The sequence below is a fragment of the Abramis brama genome (assembly GCF_963993115.1).
Source record: "Abramis brama genome assembly, chromosome: 2".
In the NCBI taxonomy this organism is placed as follows: Eukaryota; Metazoa; Chordata; class Actinopteri; order Cypriniformes; family Leuciscidae; genus Abramis; species Abramis brama.
In genome coordinates this window covers 50,836,106-50,862,861 of record NC_139964.1, presented here as the reverse complement: position 1 = coordinate 50,862,861, position 26,756 = coordinate 50,836,106, and the positions used below count along the sequence as shown (strand labels likewise).

Genomic DNA, 26,756 nt, shown 5'->3' with positions numbered 1-26,756 from the left:
ATGTAAACACCATGATACATTCTCACCTTGCTAATACTGAATAATTCAACAATCTCTTTACTCGAGCAAAATGATAGTCACTGAAAATCTGTAGTAGCCCTGGCTTAATGTGAGTGTCTGTGTGTGTTTGAGTGTCTATGTGTGTGTGTGTCAACAGAATATCACACACTTCAGTGACTCTCCTCCTCTAAGGGCACCCTATGGCTACCTCCATTAGCCCCAATCATAAACACTCAATCGGGTGCATAGTATGCACACATGCTCATTCTCTCACCACAAACGCAATTCTATAACCACATCACTGATTTCCTCTTAATAAAGCCTGACAAATGCACCAACAAGTGAAGCTGTGGGTTTTAGTTTTTAAGAAATATGCCTATATGCTAGAACTTTTCAGATTTTAAGCTATTTTACTGATAAATCACAGAACAGTGTTGACAGTACATTTCTGCGCTACTGAATGTTTGTGTGCGTGCGATCTGCACATGATGTGCGAGCTACTGTCTATGTGTGTGTGTTACAATGCAGAAGCTCATTAGTTTAGAAAGGCGATTAACGTGTGTCCAATAAGCTCTTTAGAACGTGCATTCACCCAATCAATTTTGAGCATCCAGATGGTATAATCAAACATATCTTGTGCAGTGCTCTCGGAATATGCATTTATTTGTCATTTTAACTGGTGGAAATGGAGCGTAAAAGTGGACTTCAAAGATTTATTATCCTGTTGCGCCATCTATAGCCCATGACCAGTGACTAGTCGTGGCAGAGCATTAAAGGGTGTATTGACACCTGCCTTGTTTGGTTCGATTGAATCAAACTCAAGTTCGTTTCCCCCCTTGGTGCGGATCTTTTGGGCAGGTGTGAATACAGCAATCGCACTCGGGTGCGGACCAAACAACCAAATTGAGACCCAGCTGAAGAGGTGGTCTCGGTACGGTTCGTTTACGGTGTGAACATGAACCGACCCAACTGCAGAAAGCACTGCGCCTTTAAGACTTTATTTGACTGCTCTTATGAGGATACTTAACAAAACGGACATTTTGGCATAATGGTGTGTGTTATTGTTTGATCAAGCACGAAAGAGAATTATGGTGCGCTGTCTGTGCACACGATACCGTTGCGCTTCTTTCTGCGCGTTGTGTGTGCATCAGGCCATTCACAGACAGAGCGTTCTCTTTTGTCTTATCGCGCTTAAATGGTTTAAAAGCATGTTCTCTCCGCCGGAACCGTCTTGCAGCACATCGTCGTCTTCTCAAAAATCCTAATTGCAACATCGTATAGATGACATTGTATCATATGATGCTCATTCGTTTTTTCATATTGCGTTTGTAGAGAATAACACCAAATCAGTAAAAGAACATATTGCATTACGAAATATCTCCATGCTGAGCCTGTTTTTAAACTTCCTGCTTTTCCCTTCTTGAGAATTCCTGTCCAATGAATGGACGACCTTAGCACACATGTGGTTTTGTTTACAAATTTTGGTTCACTTGCAAAAAGAGCAGTGTGAAAGCGAACCGTACCAAACAAAAAAATCAACATTGTATTTGGTCCGGACCAAAGCAAGTGAACTATCGGACTTTCCTGGTGTGAATACACCTAAAGTCAACTAGTCTGTGTAACCCCTAATATATACACAATTGTATTTATTTATAAATACTTTTCCTGAAGTACAGATGTCTTCGAATATCTCCAAAGGGAGGATTCAGATCATTTTGGGACAAAAACACACACACAAATGAACGAACAGAGCTCTGCTATCAATCCTTCATCCTACCTGCCTTAAAAAACCCAATGGGGAGGCAGATCGATCACAAAACACTATCAATGTTGCATTATCCTCTGTGACTGGCTATATGACCAAGACCTTTACACTGGGTCAAGACCCCTGACCTTTGAACTCACATCAACAGCATTAAGAAGGGAACTGTGGCCATTTTTCTGGACTTTTGTCTATACTCAGAGCTTAGTAAGACAGGATTCGGGCTGGCAGTGTGAAGATAACACTGCAACGATGGATTTATTAACAGTAAAGAGAAAGACAGAGAGGGGAAGGTGGAAAAACCTTGAGGAGAGATGGAGGAATGACTTACCTGGGAACACAACAGCATGACCAGTTCAACCACAGAACTGCTGGACTTCATACACACAAGACCTGCAAAAAAAATCAAATAAACATTTCATTTTTTAGTTTCAGTAGGCAAAACTTTTAACCATTAATGATGAAGATTTTGGAACTCAACATTATTGATCTTAAATTTTGATTTGTTGAAATATGTCTCTAAATAAATAGCAGAGAAAATAAATCACAAATAAGCTACAAATATGTTTATTGATTCCATAGCAGTCCTCCTTTGGTCTCAGTAATTTTAGTATTATAGCCAGAGATCTATTTATTTTATACAGTATGTTTCAGAATATTTTAGACTTGAGTGCTGAATGAGGAATAACGTCAGCCAGTCATTATCACAAAATAAACCACAACAGGGTGACCACCCTGACACAGGAGGATAATGACTATCTAATGGTACAGTATCCTTATTAATCAGCTACAAATAAACACATGGATACTGAAGGAGGGACAGAATACAAGTTTCTAAGATGAGTGGTTAGTTATACAGTACACTGCTGCCATGGGCAATGGTTATTATTCAGAAATATTTGATGACCAAGATTATAAATCAAGAATATAATGATAATTGCATGCCACTGTAAAAAGACTGCTAATAATTAAAAAAACAATTATTCAGTTCTATATGATTTCTAATTTCTAATTAAGTACTATTATGGGAAATGTTTTATTTATTTCATTCTTCTCACTGGTGACTATTTTGCTGACACATGAACATTTGTGAGTGGCCTAATTCTGCACCATCTTGCAGGGTCAAAGAGTATTGATGAACTTAATGAACCTACATGATGCTACTGTAAACTAATACATGCTTGAGCTTGTTTTACATGAGACTAAATATGGTGAGCATATGTTCTATTGATCTGAAATACAGCTTTAAAGAACTACATACACGAGAGAGAGAGATTTAACATGAAAGCTAAAGGTGAGAACAAACAGGAAGCTGGAGGAAGAGGAAGGAAGGAAGCATTTTTTGTTTGAATTGGCTCTCTAAAGTCACCCTGCAGCTATTAATCAGCGTTTCATTTCTCTGGGTGGCAGTGGACAGTCCAAACACTCATATGAGAGTGCTGACCTCTGACCCTGTGCTCTATAAAAGAACACTGCTATTATAATCAGTGAGTTAAAAGATACTTTCAGCCCCCATTTACAGCTTAAATCTGGTTAAAGGTGAGAGAGGGGGTGTGGGTGCTTTTTTAATATATTGGGAGTGATGAGATCTCTCTGTGTTAGTATGTGGTGTTGTGAACCTCACGTCAAACCGTAACAAGAGTGCAGGCCTTTAGTGGTACTGAAACTATTAATACAACTGAGATGCATTTGTGTGAAATATTTTGCATATATCAGTAATAAGAGCAGAAGAGTCGCTCACTGGTGCCCTCAATGAGTAGCTCCTGTCCGTGACTGCCCAGCAGTGTGCGAGAGAGGAACGGTGCGAAATCCACAAAAATTTCTCGGAGTAAAGGAGCTGCCTTCTCCAGAGCATGTTCCAATCTCTCTGAGATACTGAAAACACATACACAAACAGACTTTAAAAAAGTGAACAGACTGTGAAATACCAGATAAAGATCAAATCAAATATGTATTTCTGGAGAAAAACGAAGAAAAAAAAAGACCTCATGCTGGGGGCGGAGCTCTGGGTCACTGGGGGTAAGGCAGGGACAGATGGCAGGTTGGAGCTTGTGGAGGTTCCTCCTGCAGAGAATACAACCAGTAAAATACTCATTACAGATACATACACACTAAACAATACAAGGATCCAATAAGCTAGAACAAGCACATCTTCCATGAATAAATCTTCACTAATTCTACAGATTAAAGCTGGGTGATAGGGCAGACAGATAATTGTTTTGACATTTATTATTTATTATTATTATTATTATTATAATATACTATATGCTACTGTAGCCAATTGCAGTAGAAATACAGTAAAATCTAAGAATTACAGTAAATCTAAAGTTTATTTTTTTTAAAAGCACACAATAACAACAAGAATGCATTACATTGATAAAAAGCAACATTTATAATGTTACAAAAGATTACTATTTCAGTTAAATGCTGGTCTTTTGAACTTTCAACTCATCAAAGAATCTGGGGGAAAAAATGTATAAAGGTTCCCGCAAAAGTATTAAGCAGCAAAAACAACATTGATAACAATTAAAAAATGTTTACTGAGCACCAAATCTGAATTAGAATGGTTTTTGAAAGATCATGTGACACTGAAGACTGAAGTTAAGGCTGCTGAAAATTCAGCTTTCCCATTACGGGAATAAATTACATTTTAAAATGTATTAAAATAGAAACCAGTTATTTTAAATTGTAATAATGTTTCACAATATTACTGTTTTACTGTGTGTTTGATCAGATAAATGCAACCTTGGCGAGTCTGAGACTTCTTTAAAAAAAAAAAAAAAAAACACTTCTGAACATGACCAATTCTGAGTGATAATGCACATGATATCAGAGTTGAATCATTAATTTATCACTAGATACCGACAGTTTGAAGTAATGACCTTAGAAATAAGCTCAGCAAACATCTAATACCATTTAGGCTACTGAAGTTTATATAGCAAAAACACTTTATATAGCAACTTTATGGAGTAACTTAAGCAAAATCATTGTGAATGTACTGACAATTTTCTTATTGTCCATCCCAACTAACAACCTAGTAAAATCACCCTTTCCTGCAGCTATCTACACGGTCATATAAAGGACAAGAGAGAAGATGTCCGTTGAAGCCCTGAAACCATGTGAAATGAGCTTTAGCTGAATGATTGCTCTGCTTGGGTTAGCATTCATGTAAAATAAGCATTAGAGCAGCTCTTACACTCCCCCTGATAAAACAGCCCATAAATTCATTAGCCCTGTGTGTGGCTGTGATTAGTGTACGAGTAATTATATGTCAATAAATTTAATCTTGCCCTGCAAGTGTCACATTTTGGGCTAGTAAAGGTCTTGGCACGATCACCCTTTCTCTCACAGGATATCACACCACAATAAATCTGCATGCACTAATAACTCTACATACACATACACACACACACACACACACACACACACACACACACACACACACACACACACACACACACACACACACACACACACACACACACACACACACACACACAGAGTCTCAGGGCAGGGATAACTCTAGCAGGATGACAGGCAGCATCGTGGAATGTTTCTGGCTGTGGGGACAGCGGCTCTTAAAGCACCAACATGTGCTTGTGCGGAGATGAAGTAGCCACTTCAAACAGCCCGGAGAAAATTAGCTTATCACTATTCAGCTGGGACCTGCCCCTATCCTCGCACACACATACACATGAGAACCATAAAGACACAGACAAGCTTACAACCTCAAGCATGAGATATAGGCCCATGAGTACACCAGTTCAAAGACAAGAAAAGCAAAAGGGAGCTAAAAACAATCCCTTCATGCACAAAGGATCATGTGTGCATGCAGATGTTGATTTCACTATATTAGAAAGGACATAGATGCAATGGTTTTAGACAGAGGTGATGACGTTGGCTACAATTCAAATCCAACCTTTAATCATCACACAAACTTGTTGATATGATTAGATTTACTGAAAAACATGATTTGCATGGTGTATCAGGATTTTAAATTGTGAAGACCACTTCAGATGACCTTAAGTTGGTTTAACTAAATCTGTGAGGACTGTTTTTTTTTTTTTTAAATCATTCAATGCATTAACTAACAATGAGCAATACATTTATTAATCTTTGTTAGCCTTAGTTAATAAAAATACAACTGTTCGTTGTTACTCCATGTTAGCTCAGGTCCATGAAATAATATGAACAGATACAACTTTTGATTTTAACAATGTACTGTATTAGTAAATGTTGAAATTATCATCAGCTAAGATTAATTAAAAAAAAATGTAAAAGCATTTTTCATTGTTACTTCATGTTAACTAATGCTAACAAATTGAACCTTATTATAAAGGGTTACCAATTACGTTTTAAAAGATATTAAAATAGAAAACAGTTATTTTAAATTGTAACAATATTTCACAATATTACCGTTTTTACTGTATTTTGATGAAATAAATGCTTGGTGAGCATAAGACTTCTCTTGAACAGTAGTGTATATTTATATTTTATTTATAGAGGATTTGTTTTGCTCTAGAAACTTTCCAGATATCACAAAACCATCAAAAAAAAAAAGAACAAAAAAAAAAGAGAAAATCTGGTCCTGGAACATCTTTAAATCATAAAAACGACTAAATTAGTAGTTGGGTTATAATCTCAGGTCTGATTAATTGTAATATACAGTACAGTGATTGTAAAGGACAGAACACAGGACTGATTCATATTAATATCCTATACTGGGATTGAGATATACATTTCTATAACTGAGGAAACAGCACTTGGGTATGTATAGGTAACATTGTAGACATGATCATTCATAAAGACGTCCCCACTCACCTGGGGCGGACTCTGTGCTTTGAACAGTGTCTCCTGCGGACACCACAGACACACTGTCGACTGGAGTTCCACCTGAGGATGCAGCAGTGGCTGATGGGACGGATGCGGCTGTGGAGACTGTGCTCATTCCTGGTGAGGGAACCCCGCCCGCTTTCTTGGGTGCAACAACAACACTCCTGTGAAAGAAGACAAAAGATTGCCATTTCAAATAAATGCTGTTTTTTTTTTACTTTCCATTCACCAAAAAAATCCTTTACTGTCAATAAAATAATCAAATAAATGCCGCCTCGGTGAGCATTAAAGACTTCTTTCAAAAACATTTAAAAAGAAAAATGTTAACAACCTCTAACTTTTGAACTATATATATATATATATATATATATATATATATATATATATATATATATATATATATATATATATATATATATATATATATATATATATATATATATATATATATATATATATATATATATATATTAAAATTAAATTAAAAATATATATATTCTTATTTTTTTTATTTTTTTTGTGGGTAGAATGGAATAGTTTTAAAGAATTTGATACTTAGATTAGTCTTTTTTAATGTTTCACAAACAGCAGTGGAAAATAGACTGCTCTGGTAAATACACAGAGCAAGAGAATCAAGTACTCAGTCAAAAAACCATTAGCTCTTGTTCCATCGTCGGCCCTGTAACGATGAGACTGATGATGTCGGCTAAATATGCCGCACATAATGTGATTTAGTATAAAAAGCCGCCCAGCTCACAGAACACAAGAAGCCCATTTACCGTGTTAGTGTAATTAGAGCCCTGTTTCCCTGACATAGAATATTCCATAATGGCAGCATCTATCTTCCGACCAATCAATGGCCTCCCTGCTCCTGTCACTCAGAGCTCTAAACTTTGTGATTGATTAAAGTTGGCGGTGTGTTATGGTCTAGTAGCTCCTGCGTGTCGCAGTACAGTGTCATATCTTATGATAATCTCATAAACAAGTTGATTTGCGGTTAGGTGAAGACTGAATAATACAGGTTATAATAATACAAAATACAGGTTCATCCTAAAGTTGTGGAGTGTGCACACAGTCTCAGTCAAACATTTGGACACACTTGACTGAATGTATAATTTCCCATGATCTTAAAAACGATATGATCTCATTATTTATGCTTACATGCTTGAAATTAGTTTTCTAGACATGTATAATATTCAGTTATATTTTGATATGATTCTAATATGGACCAGAGTTTCCACTGAGATGTTACAAGAGAAAAGTGAAAAAAGTGCAGCCAGAAACCTTATTTATTAGGTGTGCAATTGTGAAAAAATATTTTCCATTCACAATTCAGATATTTAGTTGTTTTGAACTATGAATAGTACTGTACATGTGATTTAATAATAACAAAAATAAGTCAAGTCAAATGAAACATAAAAGCTCATTTATTATAGTTGCTTTTCCATGCTTCCCAAAACAACAAGGGACAGTCATGGAATTTGTCCTAAAGCATTCTTTCGTCCCATACTTACACAGTGGGAGCAAGCATTCTGGTATATTAGCTATGGATATTTCCATTTGGGTATAAATTTATGGCTCTTTTGCAGGTGAAGTGATGCTATCAGAAGGCTATCGTGGCTATCTATCTATAAGGATATCTATAGTGCTCCTCATCCTGCCGTTTACCAGTTGGCTGGATAGGATTTTTAAATTGACAAAGTTGTTTACTTGGACATATACGGTTGTTGCCACTAGATTGTCTTGTAATGTTTCAGCTATGCACAACATATGCACACAACCAAACAATGCAAGTATCAAGGACGTAATAGCAAACAAATTAGAATGCATTAAAAGAGAAACTTGAAAAAAAAAAAAACAGCATAGCCAGAAACCTTATTTAGGTGTGCAATTGCAAACATTGTGTGTTCATTGGGAATTCCTAAGTCAAAAAACTGTATTTACCGGCAATTTTTTTAAATGCATGTATTGTTTTATGTGGGCAAGGAAGTGGAGGAAATCAGCCAACAACAACTAGCATACATAGGAACCTTCAAGACATTAGATAGGCCTATACGAACCAGGTTTCTTCACATGAGGCTGGTTGAGAAAGTGTCTCTAGGCTAAAATATGAAATGGTTTTGATTTGTTTGTCCATTTGTGTTATAACACAGTTTTGATGATTCACAATTATTCAAAAATGTTAAAGTAATCATAAATAATAGGTGTGTCCAAAGATTTAACTACTGTACCTCCAATGACAAATTATTTTGTTCAAAAATGAAATGTCTCATTAAAGAAAAGAATGCATGTTGATGTAAACCAGGGTGGAAACTTAAGTAACCATGGTAACACTTCCATAATAACATATGGCAAAAAGTTATAATACAAAGAACGCATCAGTATTTAAGAGCTTTCATAATGATGTCATGGCTCTCTGTTGCACTCTACATTGTCTAGAGGTAAAAATGGAAATGGTTCATATCAGCTGAAAGCCCTGACAGTGCTCTGGCCTTTCACAGCGGCTAGTGTTCAGTTTATCAGTGCTGACAGAAGGGGTAATGCTACGCAGTCACCAGCTCCTCTCCAGAACACATCCATAGAGACGCTACAGACTGAGGAGGCACGCTAGCATCAGATAAGAGCCGTCTAGGACAGACTGCTTCAAACGTCCCGCTGGAAGTTGCCTAGAAGTTAAAGCACAGGAATGAGAGTTCTCACACCATTTCTACACTTCTGATGTCTCCTTGACTTGAAAATAGTCCAAGAAAACGAAAGAGGAATTTGTAAACTGGAAGGCTTGCGGTATCATGCTCATGACATCAGCATTTGCTGTACAACAGTTCACTGTTCCAAAAACTCTATTAGAGCACATTCCTGTTCTCTCTCAAGTGCATGTTTAGCGCTGACCGCTGGTGGGATGGTGGGGGTGGACGGCTGCTGACGGAGGGGGGGGTGAGCGGCTGCAGATCCATCTGCTCAAAGACGCAGGTTTTAAATTATTCAGCACACCATTAGCCACACTTAGCCCCAACTCACTACTTCTGTCAATTAATCAGAGCTGCCAGGTGTATACCACCAGACGAGAGGCCAGTGCTGACCAGCGTCCATGGAGTTTGGATTCCAGATGCTGAATTATTTAGCAGTTTTAACCAACACTCTTGGAGACGACATGTAAACAGCATGTTTCCCGTAATCTGCCCGAATGTGAGATCGGGTGTGAGGAAATGTGTGCGAGAACCTGATCTTACAGGACATGAATCGACATTTTGTGCTGATGTTCAACAAGGGCTGAACAATCAGCTTCCTCACGCAGAATAAAAATAAAATGCTGCTTTAAATTAGCCCTGCTGGTTGTAAGCTTAATACTGTGTTGTTTTATTGTTTAAGGCAAATAAAGTACCTACAAAGAGGTCCCACTTTCAGGTTAAGAGGCTTTAACTACTATGTACTAACATTGAAATTAATAATTTGATACAATGGACTTATTGTGTACATACATGTTTTTACATTTGTACTTATATTTAAAAAATACCTGAATGTAATTACAGCTGTAATTAATTTATCTAATTACATTTGTAAATTACACTGTTGACCCTTCCCTTACACCTTAGCCCACCCTTAAACCTATCCATACCACCACACCTGTCCCTAACCTTACCCGTATTCCACCTCAATAGCAGCAAAAGCGTTTTACAATACAACATGAACACAATAAGTACATTGTACCTACTTTTCGATGTAAGTACATAGTACTTAAAGCCACTTAATATAAAGTGGGACCCAAACGGATAAATAACCATGTTAGTTAGACATCCAATGTGGTGACAAACTAGTTATATAGTGTAAGTTTTAATTAAAATATTTAAATATCATAATTTTTCATCTCATTTTTATAGTTGGAAAAAAACTTGTCAAGAACATCAGCAATTTCGCTATCTCTGTGACATCCTAACCCGCCCATATTTATTTGGTGACGTGTAAATCAAATTTTGTCCAACAAGTCATTATGACACCATTCACTGGTTTCTGGATCCTATCAGCAAATATTTGCAGACTTCATGTCAAAACAAAAGCGGGGTAAGAAAGACGTATGATGAAATCAGGATGTCGTTGATAGTAAATAAATTTAACGTCTGTTTTACCCTTGACCCCAGTCCTGTTTTATCTGGGAGACCCTGTATTTTTTCCATATATAACACTCGTAAATCCCCAGGGATTCAATCACACCACCCTGGGTGTTCCGACATACACTCTGTTAAGCAAGCATGCATGCATGCTGGCACAGAGTATAACTTCAGTGAAGCTCTGTGTACATAGTATGAATGGAGTTAAATGCAGCAACACTAATCACACTTCAGTAGAGGGAACAGCGGGAGAATTCATCGCTCTGGGTTTGAAATATTTGGTTGTTTTTTTTTTGGTAACTTATTCATATGTGTGGTGGAAGAGTGCAACGGAAAACATCTCAAAATAGTCAAATCAACGAAATGAGACAAAAAAGAAAAAAAAACATGACTCAAAATGATATAGAGAGAGAGCTGTAACAAGAGAGAGAAGCGAGAATGGAGGACAGGACAAGCGAGTGTGTGTTGAAGAGGGAAAGTGTGTGAATGGACTTGGAGAACAGCAGACTTCGATCTGGAGTCATCCAGATAACTCGGCACCTCTCTGCTGGGGGGAATCCTAAGAGGAGATAAGACTTTTCCTTGCACTCTGGAGTAAAATAACTGGGAAGAAGCAGATGAGCATGGCCCAGTTGGATCAAAGGCAGGTGTTGGGAAAAGCCCAGAGTATATTGTTAGATGAATCTCACCCCATGCACCATGAGTTTCACCTCCTCCCCTCTGGTTTTCATTCATTTTTTGTGTGTGTGTGAATATCTTAGGTTGTTTTATATGTTGGTATTGTTTGTATGTGATTGTTTTATGTGTGTATGCTGCAACCCAATTGCCCTTGGGAAATTAAAAAAGATGAACTGAACTGAACACTCTGGAAAATGGGAAATTGACATGTCCTATGTGACATTACACTCCATTTAAAATAATTTTAAGCAGCATTTTGATCATTATTTTACTACGCACACAGATTTAATAACTTATCTAATAACTTATTAGCTACATATGTGAACAAAAAAAAAAGTGTCATTTAAATTATTACACATATATTAATTCAATTAAATACAATTCATTTAAATACTTTTAAAATATAATTTTTCATCTTAGTAGTATTTAAAGTGAATTCTTTGAAGTAAAAAGTTGCAAGCCAGCCACAGTACCTAAAACACACACATACTGTACTTTAAGATCAATTTAAATTATTTTGAATCTAAAATACTGATGTGGAAAAAAAGCAAAAGAATGGAAAAAGGAATACAGGTGTTGAATTAGACCAAAATTATTAACTGAATTGGTGTTAGACCAGTAAAAAAAAAAAAAAAAAAAATTATTAGTAAAGGCTTGTTCACACCAAGACAAATACTCAGTAGAAAATTCGGTTTAACATTTTAATCTGAATCAATGGATGTTAATGCATCCATTTACATTCCGTCAATAATACAGAATTTCTTTTTATAGAGGTTTTCTAATTTATTTTCCATCGCACTACGAAAAAAACGACCAACCAATAAGATTGACACTTTTGGTCACATGTTCAGAGCTGCTGTTGTTAGATAAAACTATGACTAACGACAGTAAATAGCGGGGGAGAATATGGAACCTGCATAAACTGTTTAAAAAACTGTTTTAAAAAAAACTTATTTTACTGCGTTTTTTCCAGTTTATTTGTCCAATTTATTTGAATAGACACAAATTTAAGTTACCTCTACTTGAGGAGTAAGTAAAACAAAAACAAAAAACATGCTAAAAAGAAACAAAATATAATGAATTGAGATTTTTTTTTTACAGTGTACAATAAACCATAAACACCATAGCAAATCCAAAAATCTGGAAGATCTTGACTTTCTTCTCTGTGACAAGCAGAAATACAACTTTTGGTTTGTCAACAACAACTGCTTGTCTATATTCACCACCTACTGTCAGAGAGTGAATTTGCATTTTCATTCAGCCCGTTGGTCTGAACAGACAAACCGCATTCAGAATTTATTTGTGTTGTTGTGAACAGGACTTGGTTTGACCAAAGACCTGATGGAGGACCAAGTCTTTTCAAAATGTCTTTATTTCTCAGAGGTGGTGGCAGAAGCGAGCTGCAGTGAATGCTGGGAGCTTTGAGCTCATCCTCTGCGGGAGCCAGCATAATCCCTGTCCTGATACCAGCAGCGCTGTGATACCTGACAGAGCATTCCTCAGATAAAACACAAGGCCAGATCAGAGGGATGTCTCACAGATGCCCAGAGCAAAAAGAAAAGAGAAGAGATGTGAGAGAGTAGGAGGTAAACAGAAAGAAGATGGCATGGCATACTGCTGTCTATTTCCAACACAAAAGCAAAATCTCTCTTTTTTATTTCTTCAGTCTCTCCTTTTTTTCTTTTTTTGTAATAAACCCTCTCTGGTTATGTCAGACTTACACACAGACAATGCAGCAAATAAAAACCAGACACTGTAGACGTCCGCCAACACATAGCAATGGATCTGGTTTCCCAAAGCACCCCACCCTCCCCACAGAGCAGCAGTTACACTAAACTCTTTAAAAAACAGACAAGAGATGCAAAGGAAGAAAGAAAAAAACCTCACAAAACCACTTATATACACTACCGTGCAAAATATTCTTTTTAAAGAAATTAATACTTATATTTAGCAAGAATTCGTTAAATTGAAATTGAAAAGTTATAGTAACCGTTATCTACTGTTCATTGATAATAATAAGAAATGTTTCTTGAGCAGCAAATCAGCATATTAGACTGATTTTGAAGTATTTTGAAGAGACTTCTTTCACCCCAAAAAAATTGAAAAAAAAACAAAACATGAACAGCGGTGTATACTCAGAATTCCTCTAAAAAAATAACACCTTACAATTCGTTAGGCAAGAGGAATTGAATTATTCCGGGACAGATGACTGGGTAATTTGAAAATCGGACTGTACTGCTCATGCTGTATGTTCACTGCAAATTTAGCTCAAATATTTTATATAATACAAGTTTCAGAACTGTTGACAGAACTGAAAGTCATGATATTAAGAGAGAGAGAGAGAGAGAGAGAGAGGTACTGAATAAAATTCAATTCTGTTTTTAAAACTACACGTCACGCAAATTTAATATTCATATTTTCAGTCTTGTTAGATATGAGACAGTAGCATAACTGTAGTTTTTTTGTTTTTTTTTTTAACAATAACCATTTCTGCCCTAACATACAGACACAAATCCACTGGTGGAGGAATGGACAAGTGGATGTGTATGTGTCTCCTGAGGCCCATTTTGATGGGCTCTGCTGTTGTAAGGCTGTTTGTTTGTGTGTAAAACGGCACACTTTCACAGCAGAAGTCAGACACTCTGTGAGGGTGTCCATCATAAAATACACACAAACCGGTATATGACCATAGCACACTCTGAGAGAAAACTTTTTTTTTTTTTTTTTTACATGAACACAGAACAAAATGTGTGGACAAAGAACAACAGATATAAAATAAATAAATAAATAAACAAGAGTAGAAGCTTTTGTGCCTATAGCAAAGCATTTACATCAGTGTGCACAGATTGGCCAGTGAACATTCATTCTGATGGCCACTCACCTGTCAAAGGAGTGGAACTGGACGGACGGGTCACGGGAGGCATCACCCACTGCACCCAGAAACCCAGGCGGTATAAGGCTGGGGTCCACCATAATGTCGCCAGAGGGTGCGCTAACGAGACTTCTCAAAATATCCTTGACATTGACGTTTTTTCCTTTGCTGTCTCTATTAGTGACCTCTGAGCCTCTCCTGACTTCAGAGGACAAAGTAGACAAGGCTTCAGATACAGCGTCCGGGCCGGTTCGTGTCTCAGCATCACTGGGGATGGCTGAAGTCTTCTCACCCTCAATGCTAGAGTCTCGACGATGAGGAGACAAACCGTTCTCGAGATCAGACTGAACACTCTCTGGAATAAAAAATAAAAACACACTAGTCCACTCATCAAAACACAGAATACATGTGTATCTGTTCTGTAGGTTCTCTGGGTTTAATCTTGCTGCAGTGATGTGTGTGGGTTCAGGTGGTCACCTGTGCTCCTGATAGACTGTGAGCGCTGGGCATTTCTTTTGTCATTGTGTGGCTCCAGTATATCTCGATATTTGGATACCATGAGTACAGAGATGAAGTAGACCACTGCCAGGGCCAAGAACTGAGCCTGTTTACTGTCCTCCTAAAGCACAGCACACAGCAAAACAAATTAAAATTAATTTGGAATATTTTAAAAATCAGCTAAACTAGCAATGCATGAAAGCATTAGCATTAAAGCATTAGCAAAAATGAAGCATTAGCTGAATGGAAGAGATGTTGAATATAAGTACTGAGTGAAGAGACTCACTATGTCTCTGAACACTACAGCACGGAGACGATTGATGTCCATGTCCTGCAGAAGACGGTCTAAATCACTGATAGGAGACATCCCTCCTGTCACAATGTCCACAGGACTCTGCAACACACACAAACTCAGTTCACACAGTCTCATTCAGTCTGTCAGCTAGGGCTGGGTATCGTTCAAAAATTTTCGATATCGATATCGATACCGATACCATGACTTCGATACCAGTTCCTAAACAATACTTTTTTCGATACCAATTTTATGAACAGATAATGGTTATAGCAGAGGCTGTACCATTAATATGAAGAGGGAAAAAAAACAAGAACTGAACTGTAAACTGTTAATCCAGCTAACCTTAAGGATAAGCACACTTTACAAGATGCCTAATTTAATGTGTAATTAATTTAAATCATGAAACGTGTTCAATTTAACAGCAATTTATTAACAGTTTAACAAAAAATTACATTTTTTACAAGACATTTTTTTTTATACTCGATGGTATCGAGGTAATTATCGAACTCGATATAAGTATCGAACTCGATACCCAGCTCTACTGTCAGCTCAGCACAAATACATTTTCCCACTGCTCTAATATTTGATATCAGTTGGATTTTATAAAAATAGGGAGTCTTTTGTTTTGCTGTTGCACATTTAGACAGCGCTGAGGCACAGGGGCATTAATGCAACGGTTTTGGAAAGATTCTAAATAATAGATGAGCTGTGAGTGTGGAGTGTAGTTGTGTGTTTTTTTTTACTGGAACTGTAAGAATCAAACCTATTTAAAATTACCATCTAGACAGTAGAGAGAGAGAGGTATCCGTGGCATGATGTTGAACTTGCCTGTGCTGGTATAGACTTGGCGGCTCCCAGAAGGCTTTGCTGTCCACGGCTGCTCTCTGCACCAGACTTACCCAGAGTGTGCTGCTGACATTCCAGACAGTTTCTCACAGCCATCGCACACACTGAGGTGGAGAAAGAGTGTATGAGAGAGGGACAGACAGAGAGAGACTGTGAGAGAGCGGCAACTGAGAAGTAGAAATACAGGGGAAAAGACAACCTCGTAGAGATGAAAGGGTACCAGAATGAAAAGATATATAGACTAAAAGAAACATGACATATAAGAAGGTCATAGCATGACGATGAAAAGGGGCTTAAAACACCACCTTATGAGTGAACCACTGAAAACTGAAGCCATAAGTATATGAAGAAATATGTACATTTCTAAGAAGCTAACAGTGTTTTGTGTGTTGCTATGTCGTAGCTTGGGTGTTCTAGATGGTTTCTAGGGAGTTGCATGGTGGTTGAAAGGAGGTTGCTTACTGTCAGAGTAAAAAAAGCCCAAGTCTCTATGATATTTTAGACGCTAGATATGGCTCGAGTTCCTCATTTAATGTGCAAGTCTAAGGGATGTTTTAACGTCCACCTGGAAGATCGTCGTAAATCTGATCGCTTAGAAAAGTAATGGCACACCTCTCCTCAACAAGCTGCATGATTTTAGGTATCATGCATGTCTGAAGCTCAAATGCTGTAGGATGAGTTAACGACACTAGTGTTCAAAGGTTTGGGTCAGCAAGATCTTTTTTTTTTTTAAAGAAATTATAACTTAGATTCAGCAAGGACACATAAATTGATCAAAAGTTACAATAAAACAATATTTTAAATAAATGCTACTTTTTCAAACTTTCTATTCGTCATGAAATCCTGAAAAATTGCATCACAGTTTCCACAAATATATTAGGCAGCATAACTGTTTTTAACATAGATAATAAGAAATCAACATATTAGAATGATTTCAGAAGGATCATATGACACTGACGATTAATGGCTGCTGAGAATTCAGCTTTGCCATCAGGAATAAATTACATTTAAAATATGTTAAAATAGAAAACAGTTATTTTAAATTGTAATAATATTTAATAATATAAAAAGAAAATCTGTATTTTTGGTCAAATAAATGCACAAGAGTGGTGAGCAAACTTTTGAATGCTAGTGTATGTTGAGGGGTTTGTTCAAAAACATATATGAGCATAAAAGTGATGTTTCCCTAAGCAATAGAGATGCATCAATATAAAAATGATATAATATACCGATAAGCAATAATTACTTTCAAGTATGGATGACAATTGATAAATTGCCAGTATTTAAATGTATAATTTTATTATGATTATTTTGTCTAAATAGACTAGAAGTAAAACACTAATATATAATGAATAATGGATATTCATTTTTAATTACAGATTACATTTAAGAGTCTTATTAAATTATTAGTGTTTTTTTATTTTTTTATTAGTGTTTTCAAAGAGTGTTAGATAATGGCAAAGGTAATCTAAATGAACATGCACAATTAAATATTAAATACTGGCCAATAAATAACCAATATTTACTAAATAAAAATTAAAAATAAATTAAAACATCTCTAGTATTGGCTGATAACTAATATGATACCAATATATCATGCATCCCTACTTAACAAGCAACATTAAAAATAAACAAACAATGATACAAAAAAATATATATATTAATAATTCTTCTCCAAGACATAACAGTCGTGTAGAGTTAAAAAAGAAAAACACATTAAACTGTATGAGGTTTGCAAAACAGATGAATTTGCTTATTCTGTTTAATCATTTTGGCCGGCTTCCCACCACCATGGTGCAGAAAAATCCTCTTACTGAATTTAATTTGATGTATTGCATGCTATATGTAAGATCAGTATGGTGCATGCGTGTGTGTTTTCGTTTTAATGTACTGCACATGAGTTTGAGTTTGTACTGCACAATGTGTGTGCGTGACTGTGCATGTGTATGACTCTATTCAACCCTCTGTCCTCTCATACCTTGACAACTGACAAATGTAAACTCCAAAACGCTTAGATTAAAGGTATTATTCCAGCGCTGGAACTAACCAGCTTTTTCCATTAGACGTTCTAGTTATTTGAACGAAAGAGCAAGCGAAAGAGAGCTATAGAAGGAGAGATGGCGGGCAAAACCTTGTTACAGATCCCAAATCTGATTACACACAGGCAGACCTCATCAAATATTCATTTTATACTTTAGCCCTCCTAAAAACAGGCTTCGGTTTCTCTCTCACTCCACCAATCGGGAAGCTCCACCCTGCCTTTGCTGCACAGTGTCGAGTCGATTTAACACACCGGCCATTTTGTTCAGTGGGTTACATGGGAGAGAGAGCCGATGTGGCAAAGCGGAGGGGTAGTAGAGTGGAAAAGTGTTATATTTAGAGGAGAGGGAGTTTGATGGTGTCTAGATAGCTTCAAGGAGGATCGTGTGTGTGTGTGAGTGTGTGAGAGAGAGAGAGAGAGAGAGAGAGAGAGAGAGAGAGAGAGAGAGAGAGAGAGAGAGAGAGAGAGAGAGAGAGAGAGAGAGAGAGAGATGAATAATGTAATCAATCTGAACGGCTGGATTTCTGTTACGTGGTCTATAACGGTGCAGTACGGTTTGTGATACATAGACACATAAAGAAGGAGGTGCCTCAGGCTACAAAACAGCCATTAGAGTCAATGGCCATTTTAGAGCACTGCAGTGTGGAGAGCTTATAATAACACTATCAGACAACTCACACAGATGGGAGGGGATGGTAGGTAAAAACCGTTATTACCTCTACTCCAAATTAACCAATAGAGAGAATTCAATGAGCAAAAAGGGCTGTGCTCCAAAACCTAGTGAGCTGCTCCAGACGTTTAGCTTATCAACATGCTAACATCAAACTCTATTAAAATCAATTGAAAGTCGATTTCCCATGAACCAGTGAGGGTGATTTTAAGTGAAAAGCAGTGTGTGAAAGAGAACAGGTTGAGAAATAAAATAATAAAAGCAGAACATTATTTCAAAATTATTGAGGGATGAAAAAGGAGGAAACATGAGTGAGCAGAGCAAGAAAAGAGATCAGATATTTTAATATAATTTAAAATGTAATATATTTTATAGTTAAAAACAAAATTTTCAGCAGCCATTACTCCAGTCTTTAGAGTCACATGATCCTTCAGAAATTATTCTAATATGCTGATTTGGTGTTCAAGTAACATTTCTTTGTATTATCAGTGTTGAAAACAGTTGGAAACTATGATATTTTTGTAATAGTATAAATTGTCACTTTTGATTAATTTCATGTGTCCTTGCTAAATAAAAGTATTTTTTTTTCCTTTATAAATTTTTTTTTTTTTTTTTTTTAAATCTTACTGACCCCAAACTTTTGAACAGTAGTGTAGAGAAAAAGAGAAACAGCTAGAAAGACACATAGAATTTGATATTTCATAATGTTATGATGATTACTTGCTCATTCAAGTCCCTATACATATACCTATGTATGTCTCGGGTCCCACCTTCAATTTAAGTATTTGGGGTATTGTTCAACTGTCTCCAATTGTAAAAGTAATAGCACACCTCCTCAAAACAAGCCACACAACTTGAACAAATCTGTGTCTGTAGAACAAACAGTGCAGGGTGGGTTAAATGGCAAAGTTTACTGACTGTTCAAGTCCCTAACCACAATTATGTGCAATAGCTAATAAGCCTTAATATAAAAACATATACTTTTATTTATTTTCTGTGTTTCCTCCGTCTCTACTCCTAATGTGCAAGCATTTCAAAGTATACTCCATTGAAGGCGAGTGGGGATGCACACACACGGGGTGCACACTACCTACAGTATTGGAGCTTTCTTTTCAAGCGCTCAAATAACTTGTACATATGCTTCTGTCCGTGCAGACAATGTGGACAATGTGCACAGACATCAGTGGACTGTGCTGATGATGAAAATTACAGCACACAGACAGTCTGCGAGCTAGAGCAGAACACAGACAAGTATACTTTTGGCTTTAGCAAACACCACTAAAGAAAAAGTCTGAAATAAGGGATTTACCCAAACGCAGGCATTGTCTTAGGATTCCTCCAGAAGACATGTTCTTCTCTGCTTCGATTTCAGTGAAGTTGAGTGAACTGGCGAAGATAAGCACGTCCACGAGATTGATCAGCCTCTGCAAGAACATCAGTGATGCCTCCACAGCCAAACCGTGAGATGGCTCGATATTCTCCAACTCATGCTGCAAGACAGTGTAATCATTATTATCATCATCATCATTTCTGTAACTGTAGCCTTCATCATCAGCACTATCTTCAGTCAGATCTCCATAATGCACTGATGGTCACCTTTATCATCACCTTCACATTTCATAACTACAGCTATTGTAATCAAATTACTCACCACCATCATTAAAGTAAATAAATGATAAACAATAAGAAGTGTCAGCACACTCTCTTCTATCTAAAGAGATCTGTGTTCATTTGTATGTACACTGTGTCACGCCATGCGTTAAAGGTTCTCTCAGACTTTTACTTCTGCTGAAGTGTAGTAGTAAAATCTGCTGAAATTAGGTCCGATTTTCACATGTGATTTGTCCGTTTAGACCATTGCATAAAAAAAACAGCTACAATACCCCAGTCACTCCAGAGTACAAAGCGCTGTGCAACTTTCTGTTTCTGACAGCTGCTTGAAACAGAGAAGGAAAGCCAAACAGTATTTACATGTTACAGCCGTTCTGATTTTTGTGTGCTTCATGAGTTTGTGAGCGCGATTTTCCTAGCAGCGGATTTGCCCATGTGACCAAAAGTGTGAATCTTATTGGTTGTCCATCTTTTTTTGCAGTGTGATAGAAGAGATTAGAACACAGAAAAAATCTGTCACATGGACTGCATGCAAATGTCTGTGATAGTCTGAACAGACACATTAACAGCCATTCATTCAAATTAAAATGTTTATTGCACCGAATATTTGTCATGATGTGAATAGGTTACTCAAATATTAAATAAAGTAATAGAGAAAGGGGAGGGAATGCAGAATATGGGATTAACATGTGGAGTTGGGCCAAAGTTTCCCATATAGACAGTATCACTGATTATAATTGGTTCAATTTGCTTTTGACGCAAAACAACATACCGCTCGCTTCGGGTGTAGACGGGGTTCTGAGACACACACACACACATACTAACCGAAGAGGAGGTGGCTGCAGACAGCAGAGGAAGGATTCCTCCACAGGCCATGATGAGGTTGTCCACCACCTGAGAAACGAGATGGATGGTGTTGTGCACAAATACCACATTCTCACTGCTGTTCACAAAGTCCATAACTGTCTTAGTCGAATGACTGTGGGGGGAAGTGAGAAAATCAGTTATGCAACAACTTGCTACTGAGGCAGCAGAAGGGTAATTACAAACAATACCATATTTGACTAAATGATGACAAATAAAAATGTACAAAAAAGATTTATTCAAAAAGCACCTTTCCCAAGCTCGCTGAATAAGAGCATAATATTCTATTTCAATGTTCTAGGTTAACGTAATGTCTATAAACAGCAACTGTTGAATAGCACAAAAAGTGATTTCTAGTCACCCTTTAAAGTGCTGTCACATTGGTGAAATTTCAGCAAAATTTCACAGGAAAAAAAGCTCCATTGTCTATTGTCAATGTATGAAGCATATATGAAGTTCTGTTGGTCAATGCATGAATTCATGTCACCAACCTGAAACCAAATGTGAAATCTGTGTGTGGAAATCTTTTGCCCTCACATGAAACTCCTGATCGTGTGGATTACTAGATTAAATGTGACAGCACCTTACCTTTTTTTTTTTTTTTTATAATCTATACCAATATTTTTCATACATCTATAAACAGATACTGATATGTTATTCCTTTGTCTATTTGATCTTTGGTTCTTGGTGTTCCTCTCACCTTCTCCACATCTGCACATCTGTCTCGATGGAGAACAGCAGGTCGGTTAGAAGACGCTGGTGCATATGAGACCACTTGAACTCTGGGATACGGAACATGGTGGACCGTGCAGAAGACGAGCCCTCATTGCCCTGACCTGTGGGGCTTGAAGCAGCTGCTTGATCTGAGCTCAGGTTCTGCAAAAGAGCCATTTATTATTCTAACATTTGTTTTATATGACCAAATGAAATAGTCATTTTGTTGCCCCATCAAAAAACTAAAATGTTTATATAATCAATAAATTTAGTGAATTACTGTAAGCATCAACCTGGGTCAAGTTCCTCTGTTTTTAATATTGCAAAACTTACTGTTGTTGAGGTGTGCTTCAGCTCTAGTCTCTCCGTGTCTGAGGCCACACTCGACACATCCAGTCTAGCAATTTTAATCTCTTTGGTTTTAGTTGCTGAGCTCTCAATCCCTGCTGACTTCAGAGTGTCTTGGTTAGTTCCTGGATCCTGTGAGATACTGTCAGTGCTAGGGCTAACCTCTGCCGTAGATGTGTCGGCTAAATCTGAAGGACGTACTTCTGCAGCTTGTTCTGCATCAACAGCACCATGACTCTCTGTAGTCTCTGTGTGAAGCTTGGTCTCATCGGTGGAGGTGCTTTGGTTTAAATCAACCTCCACCATGGGAGCCGGTGGATTCTTGGTTTCCTCTGCCTTCTCATTTTCCATTGGCTTCTCATCTTTTTCGGTTTCTAGTTCGTTATCTTTCTTCTTTCCATCATCTTCCTTTTCAACACCATGGTCATCCGTCTCACCAGCAGTAGCTGAAACAAATGAGGACTCCTCTATGCTGTCATCGCTGACCTTAATGAAGTTGCTGACGGAGGAAACATCAGGGCTATCTTCATTCATGACTGAGGCACCAGTCATGCTAGCCTCCTGGTAGGCTGAAACCTCAGAAGCAGCATCAGTGATTTCTTCCACTTTGGCTTCCTTTAAAGCTTCAGGAGAAGAATCCTCAGGTCCTTTATCTTTATCTTCTATCTGAGTATTTAGTTCAGTTTCAGTATTGCTTGTTTTACCATCATCTTCATTTGACATCTTCACAGCTTCAGTTTCACCTTTGGCATCCTTGTCATTTGCAGTCTGTGCACTCATATCTGATCTCTCAGACTGTCCATCCATGTTAGCCTCCATTTTATGATTGTCTTCCATATTTTTCATTTCATTATCCTTTCCTGGTTCTCTCAGAGTGTCCTGTTCATCTTTATTCCCTTCCTTTGTCTCTGGCGAGGTGGCAACAGTGTCTGCCTGTCTCTCTTCCTCATCTCTGGCCAGAATGTTGGACACTGTGACAGGGATCTGGGTCCGCATCTCCTCATCATCTCTAGGCTGATCGCTGACCTGCTCCTCCACGCGTAGCTCAATTACAGTTGATGGAGCGGTCTCCTCTGCATGCAGCTCACCATTGGACGAGGCAAGGAACTGAGAACCGTTACTGGCACCAGAGATTGTTCTGATTCTGTTTTCAGATCCTCCCTCAGAGCCCAAACGCTGGTACTCAAGAAACATGCGGGACAGATTATCTTTGTGTTGCTCAAAGGTGACCTGATGAAAGAGTGTTGGGAGGAATGTTAATTATGTAGAGCAGCAGACATAATACTGTCATCAGGACAAACTAAAAACATATTAGCTGCAATCAAGAACTTTAGAAGATCAAGCAATAAAGAAGTTTCGATGTTTAAATTCACTGTCTTGTCTGTTTAAATCTACCTTACCGATCTAAATATTTTTTCAGTTTATTATTATCAATCAATATTTACCTCTCCATTCAGATTTGACAATTCAGATTAATATAATACAATACAATATAATATAATATAATATAATATAATATAATATAATATAATATAATATAATATAATATAATATAATATAATATAATATAACAGTGGTTGGACAATGAAACTAAAACACTGGCCAATATAGTGTTGAAGGTTTCACATATATTTATAGTACTATGCAAAAGTCTTAGACATGTTAGTATTTTCAATCCACACAACATAACGGGAGACATATCAGTTCAAATGCTTAATTGTTGGTGCGCGTCTCGCTGACTCATCTGTGACCAGGACAGCAAGTCTCTGTGGTGTATCCAGGGTAATGTCAGCATATCACCACGTAGGACTGACCACATCTAACAGGAGTAACTGTTGACGCAAGAGGAAGCTGTCTGAAAGGGATGTCCAGGTACTATCCCAAATTGTATCCAAAAAGCATAAAACCACAGCTGCACAACTCACTGCAGAATTAAATCTGCACCTTGACTCTCCTGTTTCCTCCAAAACTGTTCGTCGGGAGCTCCAGAGGGTCAATATTCATGGTCGAGATGCTATAGCCAAACCTTAGGTCACTCATGCTGATGCCAAATGTCGGTTTCATTGGTGCCAACAGTGCAAATCTTGGACTGTGGACAATGTGAAACATGTATTGTTCTCTGATGATTGTCCACCTTTACTGTCTTTCCACACATGTGGAGAAGCCCCAAAGAGGCTTAACACCCGGACTGTTATTGCCCAGAGTGAAGCACGGGGTGGATCAGTGATGGTTTGGGCTGCAGTATCATGCCATTCCATACTGTGCTTAATGGGCACGTCACTGCCAAAGACTATCGAACCATTCTGGAGGACCATGTGCACCTAATGGTTCAAACACTGTACCCTGAAGGGGGTGCCGTGTATCAGCATGATAATGCACCAATACACACAGCAAGACTTGTGACAGAAAGTTGAACATCTCCCATGGCCTGCAGAGTCACCAGATCTAAATATTTTTGAGGCACTTTGGGGTATTTTGGAGGAGAAAATCTGATTTGGTGACCTGGGGTCTATACCATGAAGCCGGTTTAAGTGGGCGAGCCAGGGATGTTTCAGATTAGTTTGCGATTAACTTTGCTTTAAAGCACCACAAAAGTGGTTTGGCTTTTAGAAGTGTTCATCGCCATAGTAACAGGTTATGTTCCAGGTAAGAGATCTCAAACAAAAATTTAACCAATCAGCTGTGAGCAAAGTGACACATGTCTGATGCAATAATGCATCCAAATTAAACTACATTATCACTGCATAGCAATTTTTTTTAGATCATCTGGCTTATAGCAATGCTTATTTATAACACTAATTTTGTATGATTAAGATTTTATGTAATTCTACCCTCATTACACATGTACAATTTTAGTTGATCGAGTATTATTAAGCACTTAGTTTAAATGAATATAAATATATAAAGGTAATATAAATAAGCTTTAGAATCAATAGATAAAGCTATAAAAAATGGCTACATGTGAGCTTAAATGTTCAATTCTCTCTATGCCTATTTCAACTATATAGACTAGCTTCATTACTTTTATTTGCAATGATATAGCAAAAAAAACAAAAACAAAAAAACAATTTAGTTTTCCTCTTTCATAGACAGCTCTTTTCTTCTTGCTGTGTAAATTTGTTTAAATTCTTAATATTTTTATCTCGCAATATTCTGCAGAAGAGAGAAATCACGCTGCTCAGTGTCACTGTTCTACAGCATGTGATTGGCTGTTCGCTACTGATGCCAAACCTAAAATCCTAAACTCCGGATCAAAGCCTTAGTTAACAAAGAAAGTTGATGATCAGCGTCATGGTAGCAACAAAGACTAATTGGACTGGTTTGGTTTGGTTTGGTTGTCAACTTGAAACTAAACTTGTAACCATGAGTTTTCAACTACCATCATGGCCACTGTTCTGGAAGAAGATCCAAAATCTCTCTGGCCACTGTGCAGGACTTGTATCTGTCATTCCAAATTAAATCTCTATTGGCCGCAAAAGGAGGCCCTACACCATGTGTCATGTACTGTATGTTGATAAACATTATAGGTTATGAATATTTATTACTGCAAATTATAAACCTTATAAAAAGAATTTACCTTTCAAGGTTATTTACCTTTCAATATGTTATTTGTTATACATTTCTCCTATAAAAAAATTTAAATATTTAAAATAATAATAATAATAATAATAATAATAATCTGGTTCTGGCACTTAATTAAAAAGGTGACAATTTTTGTTCGTTTTTTCTGCCCTTAAGGCCAGTAAAAATGTCAATAGGGCAGGTCAAAATCTGAAAAACTAGCCTGACTAGGCCAGTAGAAAAAATACTCTGAAAAGAGAGATGGTCATGTGTGTTTAGGACTGCAATTAGCAGCAGACAGTGAACAGCATCTGCAGAAATACATCAGAAGTCTGAACACACCAAAACACACCTCAATTTATCAACAGAACACAACAGACAGAAAGTCAAACACACCACTGGGGAAACGAGAAACAACTTGCAGCTTCCACACCAATGCCAGCATTTGCATTTAGGCAAGAAAGCCTTATTATACGTAATTAATTGGCCGTTATTGTTCTAAATTAGCCTGCTACAAGCCTGGCCATTAATCTTCCATGTGGTCTGACTGGTAATCCATGGCTGTTTGCTCGGAACGGACAGCTTTAAAATGCATTGCTGGTTTTCTTTCTCTCTTGACTCTCTTCTTTGGAATAGCAAGATCACTAGTTTGGGCTCACTTCAGCATTTAACATTTTGCTATTAAATCCACACGCTGTATTTTCAGAAAAACGTTGCCCTCCTCTGTGGCTGGATAAGCATGGTATAAATAGCCAAACTTATCTGGAAGGCCTGCGAGGCATTTAAGGATTAGAAAAATTAAAGTTAAACTCATGTAAACCACTAAGGGTTTAAAAAGCTGCACATGAGGCCCCATATTATCCTGTTAGGTAGTATCTTCAAGAATCAGTAAGTATACCATATGCAGTTAAATGTTTTAAAAAATCTTCATATGTACACTAAAGCACCTCATTGTCTGGCAGCCTGCTACAATGCATATCGTACCAATAAAGTATTACGTCATGTGAAAAGCATTACTTACCTTACTATAACCGGCATTCGGTACATGGAGATAAAG

At 37.4% G+C, this 26,756-nt stretch overlaps 1 protein-coding gene across 6 annotated transcripts in view; it reads right to left on the bottom strand.

The window, feature by feature from the left end:
- Positions 1-26,756, bottom strand: part of lrba (LPS-responsive vesicle trafficking, beach and anchor containing) — a 266,377-nt gene that overhangs the window by 167,908 nt on the left and 71,713 nt on the right. For all 6 annotated transcript variants that reach the window (XM_084095942.1, XM_084095944.1, XM_084095945.1 and 3 more), the window contains exons 22-33: positions 22,124-23,368; positions 21,777-21,952; positions 21,038-21,191; positions 19,911-20,091; positions 15,873-15,994; positions 15,036-15,143; positions 14,729-14,870; positions 14,261-14,606; positions 6,584-6,759; positions 3,748-3,826; positions 3,504-3,637; positions 2,094-2,155 (exon numbers count right to left, since the gene is read on the bottom strand). In XM_084095942.1, coding sequence (XP_083952068.1) covers positions 2,094-2,155; positions 3,504-3,637; positions 3,748-3,826; positions 6,584-6,759; positions 14,261-14,606; positions 14,729-14,870; positions 15,036-15,143; positions 15,873-15,994; positions 19,911-20,091; positions 21,038-21,191; positions 21,777-21,952; positions 22,124-23,368 — 2,925 coding nt within the window. The remainder of the gene's footprint in view (positions 1-2,093; positions 2,156-3,503; positions 3,638-3,747; positions 3,827-6,583; positions 6,760-14,260; positions 14,607-14,728; positions 14,871-15,035; positions 15,144-15,872; positions 15,995-19,910; positions 20,092-21,037; positions 21,192-21,776; positions 21,953-22,123; positions 23,369-26,756) is intronic.